Below are 23,446 nucleotides of genomic sequence, written 5' to 3' on the forward strand. Positions count from 1 at the left end.
CATTGTAGGAGATAGGCAGGGCAAAATAAACACAATACAGCCCAAAGAACCTTACGTTTGCAGGAGGGCACTCCAGCTGTCCACTGGGTACCGTTCCCTTTCCAAATGCAGGTGATGACGCCTGGTCCCTCCAGCTGGTGCTCAGCAGAGCACTGGAACGTTATCACTGTCCCCACGGCCGTGCCATTGCCATGAATGATCTGTAGTGTGCCAAGCTGGGGAGGGAAGATGCGGCTGCACTGCCCTGCAGAACAAAAACAAAGCTAGACAATTTTGGCCAGAGCCAAAAGCAAAGGTTCACTTAAGTTTTATTGCAGTCGGGTTGTAAATCAGTCCAAGTTAATAGTCAAAACAAATAACAGACCTCTGGGTGGGCAATGCTGACTGCTCTGCCAAGTACCAGCCCAAGGCCAAACGCCCTTCAGTGCCATTCAACAGCTCCACTGCCCTGACCCCCAGTGCAAAGGGAGGTTTTACTCGTGTTGCAACATTATCTACTTAGACTAGTACATATTCAACATTAAAAAAAAAAAGGTCATTCTGTGAGTGGCGTGGTCTCCTATGGATTCCTGTCTTGTTGGACTCTGTGTGTTTAATGAAGTACTCAGCCTGGCATCTTCCATGCTGGGATTATTCATAGCATGTCTTCCCCCATGCCAGCTTTCCAAGATCTAATGGATTGATCACATTTCAGTCTACTTGGTAGCATCTTTTCATGATCCCACAGAAAATTCCTCTCTTTCAAGAGCACTGCACCTCTGTTAGTTTTGGCTGAAGTGAGCCAGCAGGTTCAAAAGCCACTGTACAGGGAGGGGACAGAGAGAGACATACAGATACAGCACAACTACATTTGACTTATCTCCATTTTCAAGTGATAAACTCTGCTTTATAGTATATCATTCATTTTTAGTACATTTTTGTTCATTCAGCTTTTCTCTCCCTATTTCTTTGTCATTCATACAGCTGTTCTCTGAGTCATGGAGCTGTTCTCCTCTTGGCCACCTGACGTCAGCCACTAACTTTATAGATTGCATTTTATTGTCACAACATTCTTTGTTTCACACTTATTTTAAACACAGATTTTAATGCTCCATCATTAAGACAACATATAATATCCAGATTACTTCAAAGATAACAACAATAAATATATTTTCTGGTTTTGTACAGGTTCACTGACAGAATCTGCAAACTGTTCTATGTAATCTTTTTTTTTTTAAAAATTTACTAAATACCAGCACTGCTTCTGCATCAGAGCCCAACTTCCCTACCTTTCGCTGGATTTCCAAATGACTTCAGCAGACTCAGAGGCAACTGGGTTGCAGTTGCAAGACCAGAACTGCAAGCACTATGATGACACACAAAAAAATTAAAAGGGGGAATATATGCTTCCCACACTTACAAGCAAAAACAAATGTAGAGTTTTAATAGCCTCCTTGAGAATATCTTGACAGAATCACATGTTGATAGCAAATCTATGTTATTTTTAACACTAAAACTCCCCCCATCATTAATTAACATAAAGCTTCTGCAATCAAACCGCAGCAGACAGGCTTACTACCTATGTGCAATTTATGCTCTTAAAATCCCCAGCCCCCTGGAAAACAAACCCAAAGAAACCTCAGCAAAAGACCAAACAGAAGTCACAGTGGCAATCACTGGTCTAATCTACTAAGTAAATATGTACTGAGGACTAGTTTTTAAAAACATGCCTGTCTTAATTCCATGCAAATTATTTCTGTTTGTTTTGCCACTTCTTTCAGTATCTTCCTATAGCAGCAATTTGTCTTAATGAGAGCAAATATTTTCTAGAGCATCATTTCCCTTCATCTCTTGTCCTTCCCTCCAACATTCTGTTCCTGGAACACATGGGATGCATGCATTGGACAACCTTCCTCCTCACTTCAGATGAGTATTGCGAGTTTGGACTTTTCTTTTTACCTTAATCACTCAGAGACTTACCATGAAAAACCATTGTCCTAAGATGCAAAATATCTACCTTTTTGCATTTTACACTTTCAAGGCTATTTTTAGATACTGGATCACATACTTTCATGTTGGTGACACTTCCAGCCACACAAGATGCAGAAACTAATTCAGAGCCAAATTTGATTCAAAGTGCATCTGGTTAGCCACCATAGCAGCCCTCACTAGACACTTTCAGCAGACTTGCCAGTTTACCTGGACTCGTTATTCAGACTCTGCTCTCCAAAGAACAGATCATTTGGCACTGGATCCTTTCTTTCAAGACATATTTCATTTAATCCAGCATTGACCATCCTGAGTAACATATGCAGCTGTAGCTGGTTCAGGTGCTGTTGACCCTTTCCTGCACTGTCCTTGCCCATGATGGTATATGCAGAGTGATTAAAACCTCTGAATGTCAGTGACCTTGTCAGCATTATTCCTCAGCCGTGGATTTTAAAATATTTTTCTTCACTTGAGCACTACAAAGATTTCTAACAGCCAATGTCCCATGAAGCCACAGACATTTCCTCACTTTGGCCAGGGCTGTAACAGCATGGTGTCATCCCCAGAGGATCATTCCCGTATGAATGTAATTGGGGCAGGAACCCCAGAGGCTCATCTTAATGACAGCTAATGAGAGCTAAACTTTTGAAGGCTGCTGTACCTGGCTTTACACAGATGCTGAGCTGCAAGTTCATCAACTGCATTTCATGTACCTGGATTTGGCCTGAGTAGAAATACCATTTCTTCTTCTAAGAGCTTTCCAGCACAATTTCTTCCCACCAAAGTCAAAATACTAAATGTGTCACTACTTTTAGCTTTTTACAAATGCTTTTATTGCGATGCACAGATGGATTTTTGCCAGTATGACTTTGTGAATTTTATCTAAGTTCAGATTTAATATCTCTGGATAAAATTTGCCCTAATTTTCATCAGCAATGGTCTTCTAATAACTCATTTGTAAAATATCTCCTGTAAGCTCTAGCATCCTTTGCTATTAACTATAATGCTTTTGCGGTTACTTGCTGCATTCACTGTTCTGCTAGGTTAATTTTACCCTTCCATCTCCAGAAAATCATTGTTTAGGTGGGCTTCCATCCTTGTATTTATTTAAGCAGATGTTCCACATAGATTTATCTTTTGAATACTCTTCAGGCATGTTTATCTGACTGCATCTACTACAATCAAGAATTTTATTATTATTATTTTTTAAATATAATATATTTATATTTTTATTTTCAGCTGAGGCTGGTGTTTGAGGGGGCACTGCCTCCTGAAGTAAAACACAAATACTGCATAAACATTTGTGCTGACCAGATTTACGTCTTGATTTATATTCCTTTTCTAAATATCTAGAAAATATCATGTTCAGGTCTTGGGTTGCAGTAACTGTTAGCACCCAGAAATTTAACATTGAATAAACCCCCTAATTATTGCTCATGTAGCTTTTGCAATAGCTGCACCTCAAACCTCACAGATTCATGCCTGACAGCCAGCACCTAAAGCTAGGAGGAGTGCTTGAGGATTTAATAGCCTATCAGCCACTTCTACGTAGTTTATAGTAAACAGGAAAATTCATGATGTGTTGTTTTGGTTTGATTAGCTTCATGGCATTGGTCCTAGACTTGATATGTGTCTCCAGCGCCTAGTTCCCACTACTCCTTGCTGTTGTTGTCTGCTCCCAGGCTTGTACTCTGCTTACATTTCCAGATACTGGCTACTAGTTCCAAGCTCAAGAAGAAAACTCACTTGCTGATACATCCCTATGAAGCAAAGGCTGGAAATATTTTTTTTTTATTTATTTTGAAGTCCAACAGAAGTTGTGAGGACTCTCGCTTGTTCATTTTACTCATTGAAAAGGATTAACAAACCACCTTGTCCACTCTGCGTACCATGCCACCATACAGCATCAGCTCTGGTGACCTGGGATGACCATCAGCCATCAGCTAGCCAATTCCCATCAGGGCACAAAGAGCTGAACACCTTCAAGTTCTTGTAGCTACATCTGCAGCTTCCTGTAAAGCAAGAGCTGATTTATACAAATGCATTTCTTAGCTTAGCTTTACACTAAGAGGATACCCAGTGTTCAAAAAGTATCTGAACCTACTGCTACTTTCTGCCAACACAGAAGACTGGCATTGGCTACAGCAAATAAACAGATTATTTCATATGACAAATAACTGTCCTCAAAGTAAAGACACTGAAGTATAGTGTACTCCATAAATTCTTAGTTCACCCAAACCACTGTGTTCAGAAATAGCCACATGCGTAATTTCCAGGCACTGAAAAATAGAGAGTAATGCAAGAATTAAGACAGAATAATCCAAAATATCTCTTCTCATGCACAGCCAGGATTATATGTATTGCAAAATTGATTTGTCAGACAGAGTTACCATATGGTTTCATTGTCAACAAGCTACAGATTTATGTTTTGCTGATAAGAAAACAGAAAAGAGAGAGCAACTTAGGCATGTTTGCCTGTTAAACATTTCCTGTGCTCCTTCCATAGGGAAACAGAAACTAAAAATCAAATACATCTCATAAGTATATACCAAAATGATCTAAAATACAGCAATAATTACCTGAAAGCATGTTATCAAGATTGCCACTCATTGTTTGTGCAGAAAGGGAGCAATCCATGACTTCGCCTCATTATTCCCATACACACGTAACTCAAGCCTTTGCGTTGCTTATTGTTGGCTATTTAATCTAACTAAAATACATTGGAATGACCAGACGCCAGAAAGCGACAGAACATTAGGTTCTATAAACCCTGCAGAAAATTAACATGCTGATATTATCTCTGCAAGTCTATTTTCCTACAGAAGCACACCTTAGAAATTAGTGTCCCTGAAGTCACAGGCATAATGTTGAACATCCGCAGCAGCCTCACTGAAGAGCTCTTGGAAGAGCTCGCTATGTCAAAAAGCAAAAGAAAAGCAGCTAGAAGTGAAATATGAAATAAAACAGATGTAGTAAAGCATCTTGTGTGAGTGAAACCACCTTGCCCCAGCATTGGTCCCCTTGTGACCATGCCTTCGCTCCCTCAGAGAACTGGCTATGAATCCTGCCAGGGCTGGGCTCTTAACTGTATGAAGTGCTAGAGCAACAAATGGCTACCAGGAGGAGCTTATCCTCCCAGTAGAAAATTCAGACACTGGCATGGCTTTTTAAGAAATTAGTGTTAAACATGACACCAACCCAGCAGTAAAAGAGAGCAGGGGAGGTCCAGGCTCTTGAAGCTGCAGAGATTGAACAAGGTCCCCAGCTGTGCCGCAGCCACTGGGAAGTGTGCTATGGAGACTTCCTACTGCTTGGTGGCACCAGGTAATGACCTGCTTTAGCCTTTTCTAACAAAAGCACGCATCAGCAATGGCATGATTTGACCTTTCTTACCTATTTCACTGGTTTCTGAGAGTCACTATAAAGCTGAGACACTGGAAAGCTGTTATAGACCTGTCTGCCTTCCAACATGCAGGCATGGCCCTACAGAGTTATTCCCCTGGGGGAGGTTTCGAAGGTCCAGGTGTGGCACAAACCACATGCACCAAAACACAGCCCTCTGCACACACATGACTGTAAGGACCACCTTCAGCAGGTGGGGCCAGGCTCGGCCACCACTGCCCAGGGAAGCTTCAGGCTCCGGAGTCTGATGGAGACCTGCAAGAACTGCAACAGCAGCCACGCAAGTGGCTGTTCCCCAGGTCAGTCCCATGGAGGAACAATCTGGACAACTGTGGACAGTGAAACTTGAAGGTACCTACAGAAGACATCTGTCAGAGCACATAGTCTGAAAAAAGAAACACAACTTGTTAACGATATGTGGGTCTTGCATTTGCCTGATTTCAGCATTTCCAAATGAAAATACTCCCTATAAAACATTTTGGGTTTCTATTGAAAGCTTAGTTTTAAAATTGTGAAAGAGGGAACCCAATTTCTGATCATTCTCACAGGCCACCATTAAACACTCATAGAAACGCTTTTTCAAAAAAGCTCATTCTCCCATTGATAAGGAACTTCCATGCAATTAAGAGAGAAGGAGGGAAGGAGAGAAAAAAGGTATTTGAAGCGAGTTTCTTTCTGTGTTTACACATCCGTATTCAAGTGAGCTCTCTGCTCACACCTGTGTTATAGCAGATACCTTAGGCTCGCTCCTACCAACTTCCCTCATTTTTTTCCTGTTGTCTATTTTGTAGGTAAAACTGATTTTTCAACACACTGTTTGCAACGTAATTAACAGCATGCAATAGTTCTGCATGAAGGGGTGCTGGGACTCCCATGCCAGGCTGAGCCTCATCGGTTGCGTTTCAGGCAGTGTTGCTTTCCTTCTCACCATGTTGAGGGTCACTGGCAAGGCGGGAACCCCCAGGACAAGTGAGCACATCCCAGCATCCTGCATGCTTCCTCATGTACGGCTAGTTTCTGTCAGGAGCGCTTCTGTGACTTCAGTTCAGCCATGGCACACTTTGGGCAGCAGCTGCTATCAGACAGAGCAGGGTCTTTCCTGGCTTGGAGCAGGGAAGGGTGCATGTACAGAAGAAGAGAGAAGCAAAAGCATCCAGAGAAAAGAAAGTAACAGTACAGTGTCAAACGCCAAGCAGCTCTGAAACACAAAAGGGGCAGGAGCGCTTCAGATAAGCGAGCAGAAGCACAGAGCCAACCACTGTTGGATGCTGGGGACACTTCAGTGGGAATCTGATCCTCCTGAGCCTCAGCCTCCAACTGGACAATGCTGGCGTGAAGCAGGCAAGAAGAGATGTTGTGGGCAAGGCCTTAAATCACCTCATCGACACAGCTGAGCAGGCACTGATGTTGTCCCCTGTGCCATCCAGAGCTGCTGGATGACTGCACCCACTTCATGCGGGGCTGCCGGTTACTCACTCTATAGAGCAGTGATCCCGACATCTGGATGGGAAAATACACAGTGATGTATTGACCACTGCACAGTCCTTGACAACTCAGGGTGCCCTTTGGCAGATGAAGGATGGTAAAACCTACTTCAAGGTCTTTTCATGCCTGCTAAGGTGGCAGGAATTATCAGACAGTAGCAAATTCTTGGCTTCCATCTCCAACAGAAACCCTTATGCTATGGTACTGCAAAATCTTACGTCCAAATCTGAAGCAGACAAATTCGGTTCATCTCTCTTTACAATACTGAGCCTTTTTCTTTTCTCTCTCTCAGCATTTTTCATCTGGCTTTTGAGCTGCTCAGTGTAGTGAACAAGATGTAGCAAGATTTAGGAGTCAGCACTAAATACTTCCCAACCATACTCTGAAATAGTAGAGGGCTGGCAAGCAATTGTAATCCATGTAAAATCCAATTTACATATCACCCAAATGCTAGATTAGGGTTTGATGACAACATGTGCGATCTATTCCTATTTCAAACATAAATACTGCGTAGGATTGGTGTAAAATGATTCTTATTCATGTCTTTTATGTTACTTTTTTAAGAGACGATTTGTTCCAGTCACCATACTGCCATCTTCATGATTGATTTTTTTTGCCAATTTACATCAAAGTCAGGTTATTCTCATCTGTAGATTTTACTCTTGGATCTAGCAATGAGGGCAATACTGAATATTTCTCTTCTTATGGAAACAATTAAACGAGAAAAAAGAACTAAATGAAAAATGAGGTATTTGATGAAGTCTCCAGTAAAGCAAGAACAGATGGATTTTCTGTGCTTTATTAGTCTGTTTACCAACAGAATTCTAAAAATAGGTTATGACACTTCTGAAAAGTTAATAATAGTGCAACTTTCGAGAACAGGAAGGATCTGTTAAACCTAAAGCAAATTAGAAGTGTTCATCTATTCATCTCTTCACCATTACTTCCATATTAAAAAAAAAGTAATTTTATATCTATATTTATATCTCCACTATGGAGTGCACCAGAATTATGCCTTAAATCAAACTGTTCCAAATTAAAAATTACCTGTGGAAGCGATGCCAACAGTTACTTTTGTGACTGATTGTTTAGTGAATGGAGGTAATATTCATAGAATCATAGATTCATAGAATAGTTTGGATTGGAAGCGACCTTTAAAGGTCATCTAGTCCAACCCCCCTGCAACGAGCAGGGCCATCTTCAACTAGATGACATTGCTCAGAGCCCTGTCCAACCTGACCTGGAACGTTTCCAGGGATGGGGCATCTACCACCTCTCAGGGCAACCTGTTCCTCTGCTTCACCACCCTCAGCGTAGAAAATTTATTCCTTATATCTCCCCTCTTCATCATTCTAAAGCAGATAATAAATAAATTATGTTTGCACAATGCAGAGTTTGTGGCGTAGTTTCTAAAACAAAGATCAGAGGTTAAAATTAAGAGGAATAACTTGAAATATGCTTTTCACCCGCACTTTAGCTGAGACCCTGAATGTATCAAATGTCCTGGGGCAGACAGACCTAATGGGCCGGTGATCTCACCAGGATGCAACCAAAATCCCCTGCTCCAGAGGGCTGAGTCCTAACACGCCATCCCCACCAGGCAGTGAGGGGTCCAGCCCTTGCGGTGCTTGCCTCCAAAGTCTGTTAGCACTGCTTCTTGCATAAAAAGCATTGGTATTTACAAGAGGAACAGAAGTAACTCATTACACAATACCACCATCTTCTACAGATTGTCCTCAGCCTCCCCCGTGCATCTCTACATCCACAGTCTCTGGAGAGGTTCAAATCCAAAGCTAGATGCGAGTGTTACTGTGTGGATCTGTCACACCATCTTTAGGGAAAGCCAAACAGAATCAGGGATGTGAGAAACACAAAGCAAGACAAATGAATCCATCAGCTCAACTCTGAATCTGAAATTTGCAGGTCAGGAATCTGTTTCTATATAATTTTCCTTCTCTCCAGGGAATAACAAAGGCTAGGAGCATCCCCGCACCTTCCCTCTGCCACCAGGTCCCTCTCTGTCCTCAGCCAGGTTTTGAGAGGCACATCCTTGCTGGTGAAAGTGTCCTTCATGAAACATCAGGCTGGTGAAGTCTGTAGGTTATATTTTCAACTTTCATCATTATTTTTCCCCAGTGCTTATGAATAACCTCTCATTCATTAAACCTGTGCAGCCGACTGTAACATTTCTGCAGACGGTGCAAAGCGATATGTGCAAAGCAAACCAAACCCTGTATATTTTCCAATGGAAACTATGATGACCAGAAAAGTTAAAATTTTCCCTTGTCCATAGTTGAGATAAGAGATTATCAGGGACCACTGCTCAAAGCATTTTTCATCATCACAATAACTGCGAGAAAACAATCTCCACAAATGAAATAAAAGTTAAACAAATATGCTACAAAAGGCCAATGATTTGGGGAAATCCAAATTTCAGCATCCAACTCAATATTTAGCACCTTGCTAACAGGGATCAGGTATCAAGAGGAAAACAGACAAGTTTTACTAGCAGTCTGTCTTTGGTGAGCCTTTCTCCATGCTCGTATGGGAGCCTGACGTGAGAGAGAACCAACAACTGCTTACGAGAGCAAAACTATTTCAGCAACCTCTCTTCACAGAGGGTGATGATGGGCATTTCTGGGGTCTGGAGAAGGCTGCGGGCACTCACTTGTAGAAGCTTGAATTGGAAAACCTGACCCTTTTGTCTGAAAGGGGATGCTCTGACAGAACCCACTCTCTTGGTTTTGTTCCCTTTAAAATGCAGAAAGAAGAAAAATGTCAAAACCACCTTGTCCGGCCAGTTTTAATACAAATGCCTTATCAGCACTCATCCTATGAATCAGCTCAAGAAAAGGGCTCGCTGTCAGAAAAGCTTCAGCTCTGTGGCTTTTCACCTACAAAATGGTTTAGCACCTCTAAGGATCTCTGCAAAACCCTTCAGCTTTTTCTCTGTAGAGCAGAGAGGGTTTTTTTTAAACATCTAAGTGGATCAATTTTATATTTAACCTGAAAGCCAGCTGGTAACAAAACCAACATTTTCTGGCTTCCCTTAATAATTATCAAAGTTTTGTCACCAAAATTAAACATTTCAATAGATCTTTGGTAAACTGAGCAAGATTAAGATTTTACTGCTTCTTGTAGATGATGAAACTAAAATACAGAGAAACCAGCAGCAATGTTGTCCATTAAGCTCTGGATCTACAGATTCAATATATAAATCACTGGTGCTTCTGGTGGGCTGCACAGATGAGCAGGAGAGCTGGGCAGAGCTAAGCTAAGAATCTCAGGAACTGAAAGGTACAGGATAGAAAATTATTATCTGTACAGGCCTGATGGAAAAATGAGTCTGAATACGATGCCCTGGCAACATCAGACATCTGCTTTTAACATGATTTTCAATAGTCTATTTAATTTGCAATAGACAGGTTAGAAATTCAGCACTTCACTGAAAAGCTGTCCACTGGAGAAGCCAAAAGAAACCCATTTTCACAAGGAAAGCATGTGTCTGTTAGGAGCCATAGATGGACGAAGGATGACCTACCAGACAATTCGACAGGGCAGAGGCTGCTGATTGTGCCCCGCAGGAGCCCCCTGCGCTGCCACCTGCTTGGCCGCCCTTTGGGGAGGCCTCCTGCAACATCCTCCTGGAAGGAGGGCAGCCATCCCTGCACGTCTATCGCCCGCACCCTGACACACTCCCACTCCTCACCACTCATCTGGGCACTACGGAGAAATGGACCTCAGCCCAGCCCAGCTGTATGTTTGGCCCCTGTACAGCCAGTGATGGCTCCGGGTTATCGGCCTGCAACAACTGTTTGGTCTGGTTTGTGTACAGCGGCGTGCAAACACTCTCGGGGTAATGAACGTCACTGATAAGAGCAGATGTCCCCCAGTGATGCAGCTGGTGGCCTCTTGCTTCTGCGTGATGTTTGCCAGACTGGGCACAACCTCCGTGGACGGCAGAAATCCCTGCTGGTGGGGGGGGACACGAGGCAAGCACTGCACCAATGCTGCCTTGACCAAAAAATGCTCGAGTGGGAAGGGTCCAGAGTTGGCCAAAAACTGCTTCAGGCATTAGAAAATTCACTCCCCAACATGAAATTTTAGGTGGACCAGAAATGCTTGCTACTTGATGGTTACATGCTCATTTTTGGCTGAAAAGCCCCAAAACATAGGAATTACATTTGCACAAAGCACTTATTTGTAAAGAATATAGAAACTTTTAAACCTTTTCTCTCTGAAACTACTTTCTTGTCTTAAAACGGACTATTGAATATAGGTTTGGTAGTTTTCTAGGGGAATTTCCAACCATCCTGTTAAGCAAAATCAACCTGAATGCTAGAGACCTTGCCTGCATTTGCTCCACCTGGCTGGCCTGTTTTGGCTTCTGCCAGTCCTTTTTCCTTCCCAATAACAAACTGAAGCTGTTCCTGTACTTGGTTTGTTGTGTTAAGCTGCTAAATGCACACCACAGAGCTGTGACCTAGCATTCGGAGCTGTGACCCAGCACTCACAACTGTCAGCAAGAATTTCTGTGAATAATTGATTTTTTTAGACACCAGTCTGAAAGAGTTAGCAATAGCATGCAATTTATTATGGTGATAGAAATCATTCATGGACTGAGAAACTAACAGCCAGACTTAAAAACCTTCTCTGCGGTTTTATCACTTTTTATTTTTCTTCTTTCTTTTTTTTTTTTTTGCTGCTGGGTTCAGCTTTCCTGTTCCTAGGCTTCACCCATGACAGCAGAGGGGCATGCAGCCAGGAGCTGGGCCACGGACGCAAAAGCAACCTGCAAAACTGCAACGTGTGAAAGTCACGCAGCATCCTGCTAGAAACCATTCAAGCATGGCAATGATTAACAGCATGAGTCAATAAGCACATCTGCTTTCGGCCTCCCGGGCCATAAGAATTAGTGAAAGATAACATGAAGATTGACGGGGATGCCAGTATAAGGACAGGGAACCAGTCCATTGTGTTTACTTTTTCCCATTAAGAAAGCCAATGATTGCAGGTGAGTTATACGTGGAATGACGAGTAGCTTAAGCGTGTAGATCAAAGGACAGCAGCCCCATGCCCTTCCCTTTCTTGTACTGCACGTCTAAGAAACTAAGATCTGCATCAGATAATTCAGCTAAATCACTGGCAGCTTTTGGACAGCCAGAATACAGGCAAGAAGAGTCTCTGATTTAAAATGAGTGAAAAACTTAGTCCCCATCTATGTTTCTGTATTTATTAACGATAACAGGCAAAACACCAGAGCTCTCTCTTGCCTATGCAAAACTGCCACTGGCTTCATGAGGCACCTCTTTTAGAGCAAAGCAAAACCTGTGTGTCCAGTCCAGATGCCTCTTTTGACCCAACCAACTAGCAAAGGTCATAGTCTTGGAGATTACTGCAGCTCTGAGGAGAAACTCTCCTGGGTATAATTCTGCTCTTTACACGAAGGCACAAATTATCCTCTCTTGAACAGGAGGAATCAAAACAACAAAACTCCCCCCTTGCACCTCCTTCGGCCACCCCAGAGCAAAACATCTTCCTGAACACCGTTTCCCAGCCCACACGTGCACTCAGGTTTTTGTACACCATCTCCTCCCTTCACCTAACATGGCTCCTGTCCCCATTTTCACCCCTCCTCAAAATAATTCCCAATCAAAGACCCTCTGCTTAGGAGACTTGTACGTGTGAGCAGCATTGTGTTTGGCTTTATTTCATTCCAGAAATAATAACTTAATAATCACTTCCAACTTTGTTAGAGGAAAAGCAAGCAGTTAACCCATCCTCTTCCCCTACAAGTGTTTCTACAAGCTGCTGCTGCTCCAACTTATGCTGCTGCCGCTGCGAGCACTGCCTTCCCCAGCAGCCTGGGGACTGTTGGGCCAACACCTCTGCACCTGCCATAGAGGCTCTGCTCTGCTGGCAAAAGCTTGTACGTAAACCAGGCACCAGCTCAACCCTATCTCCGAGATCCTCAACAGCTACAGGAATTGATTTATTTTGGTGAGTAGTTGCTCATTTTGCAACTTCTGCATTTCTCACTGTCATCTTAAAACAAACAAAACGCAAGAGAGGCAGACTTCCACCAAGACTGCAAAATCATCTCTCTGTCAATCTTCTGATCTACTGAGCTAGTCAAAATCGCTCCTCAGAATAACATGCTTGCTTATCTGCAACGGCATTTGAAATACAGCATGTCAATAAAATGCCTAAGTGAAAACTAGCAACTGTCCTACACGTTGGCTTGTCCTCGACAAATTATTGAAGGCAAGATTCTGTAGTACCAGGCACATAAAAAGACAGTGGCAATCGTAACTAAATAAGCTAAGTAGTGCTAATTTTGGCACAATTAAAATTCTCTTTGTTGTAGAGTTGCAAACTTGCATTCGGAGGCTCCGCTTTCTCACAGGAGTCCAAAGACCTCGGTGGAACAGCCAAACCGGCAGCGTTTTGGCCCTTTAAAGTGGACCACATTTCTGGTCACAACTAACCCAGAAAGTGCTGGATTATCTGATGTCATTGGGGTGGTTTTGTTTCTGTGTTTTGAGGCTGACTTCTGATTTTTTACATACAATGTTTTGGGTCCAAAACATTCAGCTCACTTAATTCCCTAGCTGAAATTCAGCAGCCTAGACATAATTCATCTCTGTAACCTAAGTAATTTAAGAGTAGCTAGGACAAAGTATTGGAGAATACTATAGGGAACAATCTTGCACTGTGGAGGACTGTGCCAGAAGACCTAATAACTCTTTTCCTTCTCTAGTTTGTACTGTTCTAGAGTTTTTATGACAAGCACAAAAATCATTCCCTCAAAGCAGTAACAATGCCTGGTGCAAATGCCTAGCCATTAAGATTAGCATCTTGCAGTACAGGAGATAAAACCAATTAGCTGAAATTCTGCAACTGTTGTTTCTTTTACCTTATTTAATAAAAGGTTTCACTTTGATCTCATGGGAGAAAAAGGAAGGAGAAATAACCCTGAAGAAATTACAAGCCCATATATTCCAATTTGTGTCACATTCTGCCCTGTGGAAATGGAAATTCGGGATCAATGTTTTCTTCCCCAGCCTCAGGATCGCAGGAACAAGCCAAGAAACCTCCTCACAGCCTTTCTGCAGAGCAGCAGAGCTCTTGGCTTTGAAGAACAACTTTGCTTTTGCTTTCCTGGAAGAGCAACTGTAAGTTCTCAGTGATATGATTTCACAGTTTCCACACTGGCAAGGAAACTCACTTCAGAAAAAAATGTTGCTCATAACAAAAGACCAGACACCTCGAGTCACACCAAAGATCCACCCAGCCTGGTACCTACATCCCACCATGGCCACCAACAGTCACCCAGGGTATAAGTGAGCAAATACATGGTGATACCTCTTCCACCCTCCAGCAAACTGCAGCTTGTGTCTGTCCTAAGCCAGAGATCGTGTCTCTTCCCTTAAATGGTGTCTGCTAGATAATTTCTTCCACGACTTGGTCTGGAGGTAGCATTCACAGCATCTGCAGCACGTTCCACCTCACCTTAGGCAGCCTCTCTTTTTCCCTGGTTTGGGAAGGCAGAGGGACGAAGCAGAACCACAACTACAGACAACAACCCAGCAGCAAGAGCCCTACTGATTTATAACCTGGCATAATGATTGTTTCTGTTGTGTTCTGTATTTCTTTCCTGTACTCCCTCTCTGTGGCTGCACCAATGTGTTTGTAGATGTACCTATATGTTTATAGAAGTACGTGCTGCTCCAGTCTGAAAGAGGATTGCATTGAGGAATGATGGAGGAATCACAGCAGAAACCAAGGTACCATCCTGGAAAAACAGAGGGCCAGAGCCCCCAGCTTCAGCAACATGAAGACTAAAAATAATAATGCACCTTCACTACTCCTTCCTCTTTTTCCTGTTTCACCCAAAGAGCCCCCAATATAATCTGAGCAGTTTCAGAGGTAACAGCAACTCAGTGGCAACGCAGTGGCTGCGCTGACGACAGCACCTCCACTTCACGGCAATTCCCGCAGGGCAGGAAAGCGCTCAGGTCACCGCTTACATGAGCATTTCAGAATTTCAGAGGCTTTTCCAGATAATATAACGAGCCTGGCAAGAGATGGTCGATGAGTATCTGTCCATAGTAAACTACTGCAGAAAGGCAATAATACTGTAATGCTGCTGTGACAGCGAAACAACCACAGTACAATATGGAACACATAAAAGCATCTGTATCATTTAAAAATGTAAGAGGCTGAACTGAAGAAGCCACTCTTCCCACACCCTATGCTCCCGCTCTGCGCATTTGCCCTTCTGATATGCAGAATATATGAGCAACACACTGACCTTCCCAAGGTGTAACTCAGGCTCCCACAGCTCCTTTTGCAAGTGTGCTGCTGAACCTCCTCAAGCACAGGGTGGTATCATTCCCCCTGCTCAAGGTGAGACTGTCAGAGGGAGAAACCAGTCCTCAAAAAGGAGGTGAGACCAAGAAAAGCAGAGGGTGTTTGAATTTCACAGCTGTGTTTCAGGGAGCTGTAAGACCCTCTAAGTGCTACAGGCATCAGGCTGTGCCAAGGAACTTCATTTAACTTCTCTCTCATTCACATGTTAATTCAAATGGAAATCTTGCCACATTTTTTTCATCCTCTGCAAAAGGAACGTGTGAGGGAGTTTGTGCAAATCTTTATTATCACCCTATTGCTCACGGCCTGAAATTTTACAAGGGGGGCATTCAATCAAAGCAGCATGAAAAATGATCACCAATAATAACATGATACAAAGAATGATACTGTATAACAGTTGTCATCAGCTTTCTCTAGAGGTCACTTCTCCAGCAAATACTGCTGCATAAATAACACAGATGCATTTTAAATTAAGCATCCTGAACAAGAGTTTAATTTAAAATTATACAACAAGTAGTCATAATTTTAGCTATCTAAGCCACTTGGATTTAACAGCAGCACGTCCACTTAACCAGATACATTCGTAGTAACAAATGGATATTCAATGAAGGTGAAATCTGCAGAGATGGTGAAGGCCAAGATAAACCTCCATAAAGTACCAGGGCAATGAGAGGAGAGGGGACGGGGGAGCATGACACCCAGTAAAGGTCTGGCAAAGCCCTGTGTGCCGCAAGCACCTCCGCTGGTCCTACAACAGATGCAGCAGCTATGTGCAGGCATAGCCATGCCCTGATCCTGTGTACTCCCTTTTTACTCCAATTTAGCACCTTACTAAGAACTCCTGCTCCACAGTTTTGGTGTAGCTGGTTTCGAAAAAATGGTGTTTGTTGTTCTGGCTGGAGACATGGCTGAGGGAAGCCAGGTTTGTAGATATCTGAGGGATTAACGGAGGGTGGAATTCTAGTCTGAATGCCAAATTTTTTTTGGTGGATCCCACATTTCTGGGAGTTTTGCCACAGATCTACATAGGGCAAGATTAGCCTAGGCAGGACCAGAAAGGCCGAGTGTAACATGGGACATGCCACTTCCAAACCTCACCTTAATTGTGGGCAAATTTAACGCCAAAAGACAATTTGACACAATAAATAAAAGCAGCCAAATATACATGATTTTACAAAAGAAAAAAAGTCAATCATTAGTAGCTTTAGCATCAAACTAGAGCAACAGGGTCTACACTTCTGTTTGAGTTGTTAATTCTCTAAGTAGGTTTCCCAGAACTTGTTTCACATTTTAAAAATGAACCGCTCTATTAAATTCAAATTAAATGCACAGTTAAGCACATTCAGTGGATGCAGTTTAAAGCATTACTACACCGTTAGCCCAAACACGTTTGCTCATTTCTATCAGCACAACAAAATCAGGTCATTGATAAAGTCTGTTAGAACAGTGAGAACAAATTAAATCGCAAGGATACGTGGGGACAGACTGCGAAAGAGGAGGTCCCTGAATTTCAGGAGTGCTCAGCCCTGCTGGCACTGAAGCCAGGGAAAAACCCTGTCTACCCTGCGATCTGCAGTACGGCAGGGAGAAACCTGGGCGAGCAGCGCTACGCCAAAAGCAGCTCACCCGCAGCCGCACCAAGCTCCTGCAGGCTCCTTCCATCCAACCTTGCTTGCAGGCTTCAGACCTCACTGGGGCTGCGACCAGGCAGCTCCTGCTGCCCGAGCCAGTGGGGCTGGAGGCCACAGCTCTGCCTCCCTCCTGGACCCAGAAACTCGCAGAAGCGACAGCCCCCGTGCAGCATGCACATCCCACCTCTGTCAGGGCCAGACCCTCTATCAGCTCCCATTATCATCAAGTGAATCGGACCCATTCAAGTCAAAGAGGTTTTGACAGGATGTTATGATCTATGTGATCAAATTGAATAACAAAACTGAGGGGGAAGAGAGAGAAAAGGAAGCAAAAAAGCTTTGATTGGTTTCTCATTCCACTCCTCAGTGTATTATCCTATTCCATTAAAACACTGATATCTTCATTTTCTACCCAGTCAATTTACATTTGCCCAGAGACGATTTCTCTTGGAGAACCAGCAGCTTCCAACAGGCTTCAAGAAGATACGTGCTGTACCCCTTCCCTCTTTAAAAGTATCCTTGATTGCACGGTTGCCCGGCCCTTATAGCTGCGAGTCGCTCACCACCGCAGCACCCCGTGTTCACTCAAGAGAGCCAAACTCCCGTAAATTAACCCCAGTGCTTCCTATTTAAGAGCCATTAAACCACAGCAGAGGCCCAGGCAGCGAGCTGCGCCTCACCAGGCCCTCCAGCGCCGGACACCCCACGCAGGTCTGGTTCCTCAAATAGCTACCGGACCTCCAGCAGCCACCTCCGGCGGCATCTGGGGTGACCCGCTGGGATGGCTCTGGGGAGGGGGCTGCCGTAGGAAGCTCTGCTCGGACACCCATACCTGGGAGTGCCCGGGGTGGCCCTCACCCTGCCCGACTCCGCACCCCCGGGGGTGGCACCGCAGCCTCTCCCCGCAGAAGCCGTCGTTCCCCGCTCGGCACCCGGAACGCAGCCCCGGCAGAGCCGTTTCAGGGCCGCCGGGACCCCGCCAAACCCCCTCCCGTGCCCGGGCCGGGTCTGGGACACTCGCCCGAGGCGCTGTGTCCCTGCGAACTTCAGGGTGAGGTCCAGGTGCACCCTGCCCTCCGCGGCCGGCACAGAGGGTGCCGGGGAGGGTGCCCTGCCTGGGGAGAGGGGTCCGGAGCTGAAGGCGGGGGTCCCGCGCCCCTTCCCGGGACACGCACACCTCTGCCCCGGGGGTCCCGCATCCTGCCCCGAGTACCCCGCATTCCTCCGCGGGGGGAGTCCCGCACCCTGCCTGGGGTCCGGCGGTGCCCCCGCTGGCATCCCCCCCTCACGGTGCGGCGCAGGAGGGAACTTGTGCGCGGAACGATGAGGGACCCCGCGGAGACGGGGCCGGGGCCGGGGCCGCGCTCGTACCTGTGTATCCGCGGGGACCGCCGCTGTCCCGCCCGGGCGCGGCGGTCCGGGGCACCTCCAGCCCCGGCGCCGTGGCTGCCGGCATGGCTCCGCCGAGCCCAGCCGCGCCGCCCCGCGCCTCCCCGGCAGGTGCAGCCGGCGCCCGCCTCCGCCCGCCCTCCACCGCCGCCGGGGCCGGGCCGGGTCGGGCCGGGGGGGGGACCGCTGTCCCGCGGGAGCCGCCGCGGCCCCGCCAGCCCGCGCCGGGCGCCCGCCCCGCGGCCCCTCCGCCGGCACCCGCGGAGCGGGGGGAGGAGGGGGAGGAGGAAGGCGGGAGGCGGGAGCTGACGGGGGCTGGCGGGAGCCCAGGCGCCGCCGGAGCGGTTCCGCGGCCCGCTGCGGCCCCGGGGCACTGGGCAGCGCCGTGGTGTGACGCTCCCCCAGCGGCTGCTCCACCGGCACCTGGGGTTCGTCCCGTCCTCTCCCGACCCGCGGGGCTCCCCCGCAGCGGCCTGGCGGGGCTGCGGCAGCGCCCTGCGGCGCCGGGCAGAGGGCTGCCTGGCCCCCCCGGTGCCTGCTCCCCCCGCCCCCCCTCTGCCTGCCCCCCCCGCGGCCTGCCCTGCCTGCCCCTCCGTGCCTGCCCTGCCTGCCACCGTCGCTGCCTGCCCTGCCTGCCCCTGGTGCGGCCGGGACGTGCTCGCAGCCCGGAGAGCCTCAGGTGGGACAGGCTGGTCTCCTGGGTCCGGTCTTCTCATTCCAAACATGCTGCCTACTGCTCATTCTGCCATTATATGCCAGGAGCTGCATCTCTCACATACATGCAGCTTACGGTCTTCAAAGTTGTGTTTTATTTTCACTGGGATCTGAAACTAAACTCACTGGATAGTGCCAAGATCCATCATCTTCCTCCCGGGGAGCTGGACCGCACACACCAACACACACAGGCTATTCAGTGAACCCCAAGCGCCTTGCACTCACTTTGCATGTAATATTGTGCCTATCGCATCATGGCCATATCACCCACAGTCACTTATTACCCTAGCAGCATTACCTCAAATGAGTGAGTTTGGGTCTCAGCAGCGTTCAGTGAGATCATTGATTTGCTGACACTGGCAGTAGATTCAGAAAAGTACTTCAGTGGTTTGCACTGTGTGTCCAGGAAAAGCAAGAGGAGGAACAGCAGGCTCTTCTGAAGGAGCTCTACTTGATGGTGCTGAGCATATGGGCTGGGGCCCACACTAAACACTGCAGCTATTAACACTCACTCTGCTTGTTTTACCCTCTCATTATTTTTTTCACATGGAATTAGAAGAAAAAAAGTTTGCAGGAGCAGATTGGAGAGATGAAATTCCAAGATGCACCAAACCCAAATAGACTGAGAAAAATCTCCTAAGGCTCTTCTGGCAGCATCAAATGGAGTGGGATTGTACCCATGGGTAGTGGTGACACAGCTACTCTGTGCTACTGGACATAGCACTCTCCTGTGCACTTATTTGGCAGGGAGTCCCTAGAAATATTGCACATATAAAGGACTGCTATTTCCATCTCTACAACTAAAACACATTTTAAAAGCAATACTTGGTCACATTATAGCAAAAGAACAGCATTTTTGAAAATGCTGCGGTTTATGAATTAGGTCTGCATTTCCAGTAATGCCAAATACTCATGAATCTAATTTAAGCCAACAAGGAACTATAGCTCCTGCAATCACATTCTTCATGTCTGTGAAGCCAGAGGAATACCAAAGACAGATAAGTGATTTTTTTCCTTAAGCCATTGTTACTGCAACTGCTGTTATGCAATTAAAGTTGAACACAACTGTGTTGCAAGTCAAATCTTTTCTTACAGACACTTACAGAAGCAAGTTCAGAAGCAGCATCTGAATCCCACTCACCTCATGTCAACATTTAGTTTTTCTTTGCAATGGAAATCATAACCCAACAGAGGTGATTCTACTTGGCGTGCCCTGGAGCACCATGGGCAAAGAGCAGCCCTGGCTCTGGCTGTAACCTCCCAGGAGGTAACACATCTCCCTGGCTTCAGGGCAAGTGCTTGTGTAGGGAAGCTGTGGGGGCTTAGTGCTTGCCATCAGTGGAAGTCTTGCTGGTGATTTTAATGGAGAAGGTGGCCAATTCCATTGACCCAATGTCTACAATCCTTACTTAAAATCCAGCTGGAATAAAAGGGAATTTTGCCCAAGTAAGGTGCTGTCATTTGCCATCATCAACAATGGTGACATGATTTCACTTTTAAAGCCACCCTTCCCATGCAAATATGCTTTGAATTTAGTAAAAAAAATCTCATCAGTATAGTGGAAATAAAGACAAGAAAAAAAGGTGAGAGAGAAGCAAGAGAACAGAGAGTGCATCTTAAAAATGATGAAAGTTTTCATGCTGCAGCCCAGTTTTTCCCTGCTGGACCCCTTATTTCACCTTCCCAACTAGACACTTGTTACCTTTGCGTGGGGATTGTTTAACTAACTGTTGGATTTTGCTAAGCTGTCCTAAGGCACTGTCTTTCTTCTAATCCCAGTTATTAGGGCTGGCTCAAGGCATGCCAAGGGCACAAGCCTGCTGAAGCAACAGTCCACATCCATCACCTCGCTGCCTGCTTAGCTGGCGGCTGCAGAGCCTGGCTAGCTGCAGGGCAGGGACATGCTCCCCAGCCGGCAGTGGCAGCCCTCTGGCCCTCCAGCAGCAGCAAGCTGAGCTCTGGCTCTCTCCTTCCCTGCAGCCATCCCCGCTGCCACCTCCTCCTTACCCGCCTTCTCCCTTTGAGCTGCAAGAGCTGTCTGGCTCCAGCTAAGCATCAGCCCCTCAACCCCCAGGCAACAAAACTTGGTTTTGCCTACATTGCTCAGATGCCTGGAGCGGGTTGTGTTGCTTATTCAGTAACGCTTGAAAAGAAGGATAGTAGCTCTCAGCCACCAGATTCTGTTTAATCAGGTAACGCATGCATAGGTGTTACTGCTAAAAGTCCTCCTTGGGCTCAGCAATTAGATACCTGAAAGAAAAACTAGACCCTTAGAAGTGACAGTGAAATAATCTGTTGGGTTGTAAGAACTGTTACTGTCCCCAGGGTACTTCTGAATCAATTGTGTGCTGCTGCCCAAAGGAGGTGATTTCACTCTGCCCCCCAGCTTCTCCTCCTCCTCCTCCCAGCTATAGGTTTCAGGCCTGCCTTTCTGCTGGCTCTAACAGCAAGGTGTGCCAGCTAAACCTGCTAACTCAGCAAAACCAGCGCGGGAAAGCGGCCTTTCCTCTTGCCTTGGCAGGGGGCTGTTATCCCGACCCAGGCTTTGTGAAACTGGAACCTGAAGCCCTCATCTTTTCTTTCAGCTGCAACAGTTACTGATGGCTTCAGCCACCTCTGTGTGGCTCAAGGTCTGCCTGGGAGACTGCATTTTCAGATGCCATCAAGGACTGCTGCATGGAGCAGCTGTTTAAGGAACCTTCTGGAGGAGAAACGACCCAGAGCACACCATCTACCTCAGACTGCCACCTTTGAGCCTGTGTTACAGGCTGCAACATACTCTAGATCCAACGTTTTTGCAAGAGCAACAGTAGCTGGACAATTTGCTACCATTGTACTGACCTCAAAAAGGGGAACCGAGTAAAAGGACCTTGTTAGAACACAGTCCCTGAGGAAGAGTCAAGTCCTCCCAGACAGACCAGAGACTATTGGTGGCCACCAGGCTGGAGGAGCGGGACATACCTGCTTATCAGCAAGGACTTGAGAAGGATCAGAGAAGAAAAGCTGGCAGGACTGAGCATCAGAGAAAAAATGTTGTTAGAAGCAAGTAGGTATTCTTTCAAACGTCTGAAGATGCACCCAAATGAGGAAAGTAGAAAATCTGGCATATTAAACATGAAAGGCACAAGAAGCAGGCCAAAGAGTGGAAAAACAATTTGCAAAAAGCATCAAAAAGGATAACTTTGTCTTTGGATGCCCTACAAGCAGGAAGTCTGTCTGTCAGAGAACTGGTGGGATCCTTGATCAGGATCTGAAAGAAGCACTCAGAGCGGATAAGGTCATAGCAGAAAGACTAAATTAGTTCTTTGCTTACCCTGGAGGAAAACAGGGAGGAGAGCCAGAGCCCCTGTTTGACGGGGACACACAGGATGGTCTGTGTGTTGGTAGATGATTCTGTGGAACATGCAGACAAAGAACAAGAGCAGGTGGCATTCAGCAAGAGTGCAAAAAACACTGAAGATGAAACAACCAAATTAATTTTTAACGATGGTGCATAACCTCTCACATAAAATCTTCTTGATTACCCAAGATCTGAAATAGAGGTAATGTGACACCAGCTTTTTAAAAGGATTTCTTTGAGATGAGACCTCAGAAACTACTGAAATCTGTACCAGCCACGATAATAGAAAATGTTTTAGCAAATATGATCAGTGAACACATTAATATATTTAATATACTGGGGAAAAGTCAACATGGGTTTTATGAACAGAAGTAAGTTATATCTCAAAAATCCTCTGGAGTCAACAGGCCAGAATATAGGGAAAATCTAGTTGATATTTTCTACGTGGATTTTCATGAAAGGGCTTTCAGCATAATCTCTTCTCAGAGGACCTCGAACAGCTATGGCACAACAGAAAAGGACCTTGCACAGATAAAAAACACGATTAAAGGTGGGAATAAAGGGCTGCTTTTCCCAGCAGAGAGGAGCAATGATGGGAACTCCTCAGGACAGGGGAAACCAATCTGGTTTTGGAGTGAGGAGTACTGCATACAGGGACCTGGAGAGTCATTTCTGCCAGGGACAAGCTTCATGCCCACACCAAACTCCATTCCAGCTCTTCCACCAATTCTCTTGGGCTATCAACGGCGCAGAAGTCTGCTATGCTCACGCAGTGACAGCTTGTGGCTGATAACAAGTGACCCGCTCACGTATTGCAAAAAACCCAATGTATTTTCCTTTTGTCTAGTGACCCTACACTTTTTCCCTCAAGAGATGTTGCCAGATTTTAGGAAGGTGGTGGATTCAGCATGGGGCCATACCTCAGGAACTATTTTCTTGTACTACTATCAAGTATAGTGCAGTGCCACAGTATAGAAAAATACAGTTATACGCAGCTATGTTTATCCCATCAGAGTCTGAAAATGTTAAGCTAATTTCAAGAGGGAACATTTCTGTTCCCTCTGTAATAGAAATGAATAAATACAGCGCGACAGGCCAAGTGGCATCAATATACATGCCATTTTACCAGTAGCTTGGAAAAACA

At 45.7% G+C, this 23,446-nt stretch overlaps 1 protein-coding gene across 1 annotated transcript in view; it reads right to left on the reverse strand.

Moving 5' to 3' along the window:
- SUSD3 (sushi domain containing 3) overlaps positions 1-18,315 on the reverse strand; it is a gene marked incomplete at its 5' end in the record, with an annotated part of 34,536 nt that extends 16,221 nt beyond the window's left edge. Inside the window, 2 exons of the mRNA XM_082321217.1 lie at positions 56-244; positions 18,231-18,315. Coding sequence (XP_082177343.1) covers positions 56-244; positions 18,231-18,315 — 274 coding nt within the window. The remainder of the gene's footprint in view (positions 1-55; positions 245-18,230) is intronic.
- Between the last annotated feature and the right edge of the window lie 5,131 nt (positions 18,316-23,446).

This window comes from Platalea leucorodia (genome assembly GCF_965183815.1).
Source record: "Platalea leucorodia genome assembly, chromosome: 9".
In the NCBI taxonomy this organism is placed as follows: domain Eukaryota; kingdom Metazoa; phylum Chordata; class Aves; order Pelecaniformes; family Threskiornithidae; genus Platalea; species Platalea leucorodia.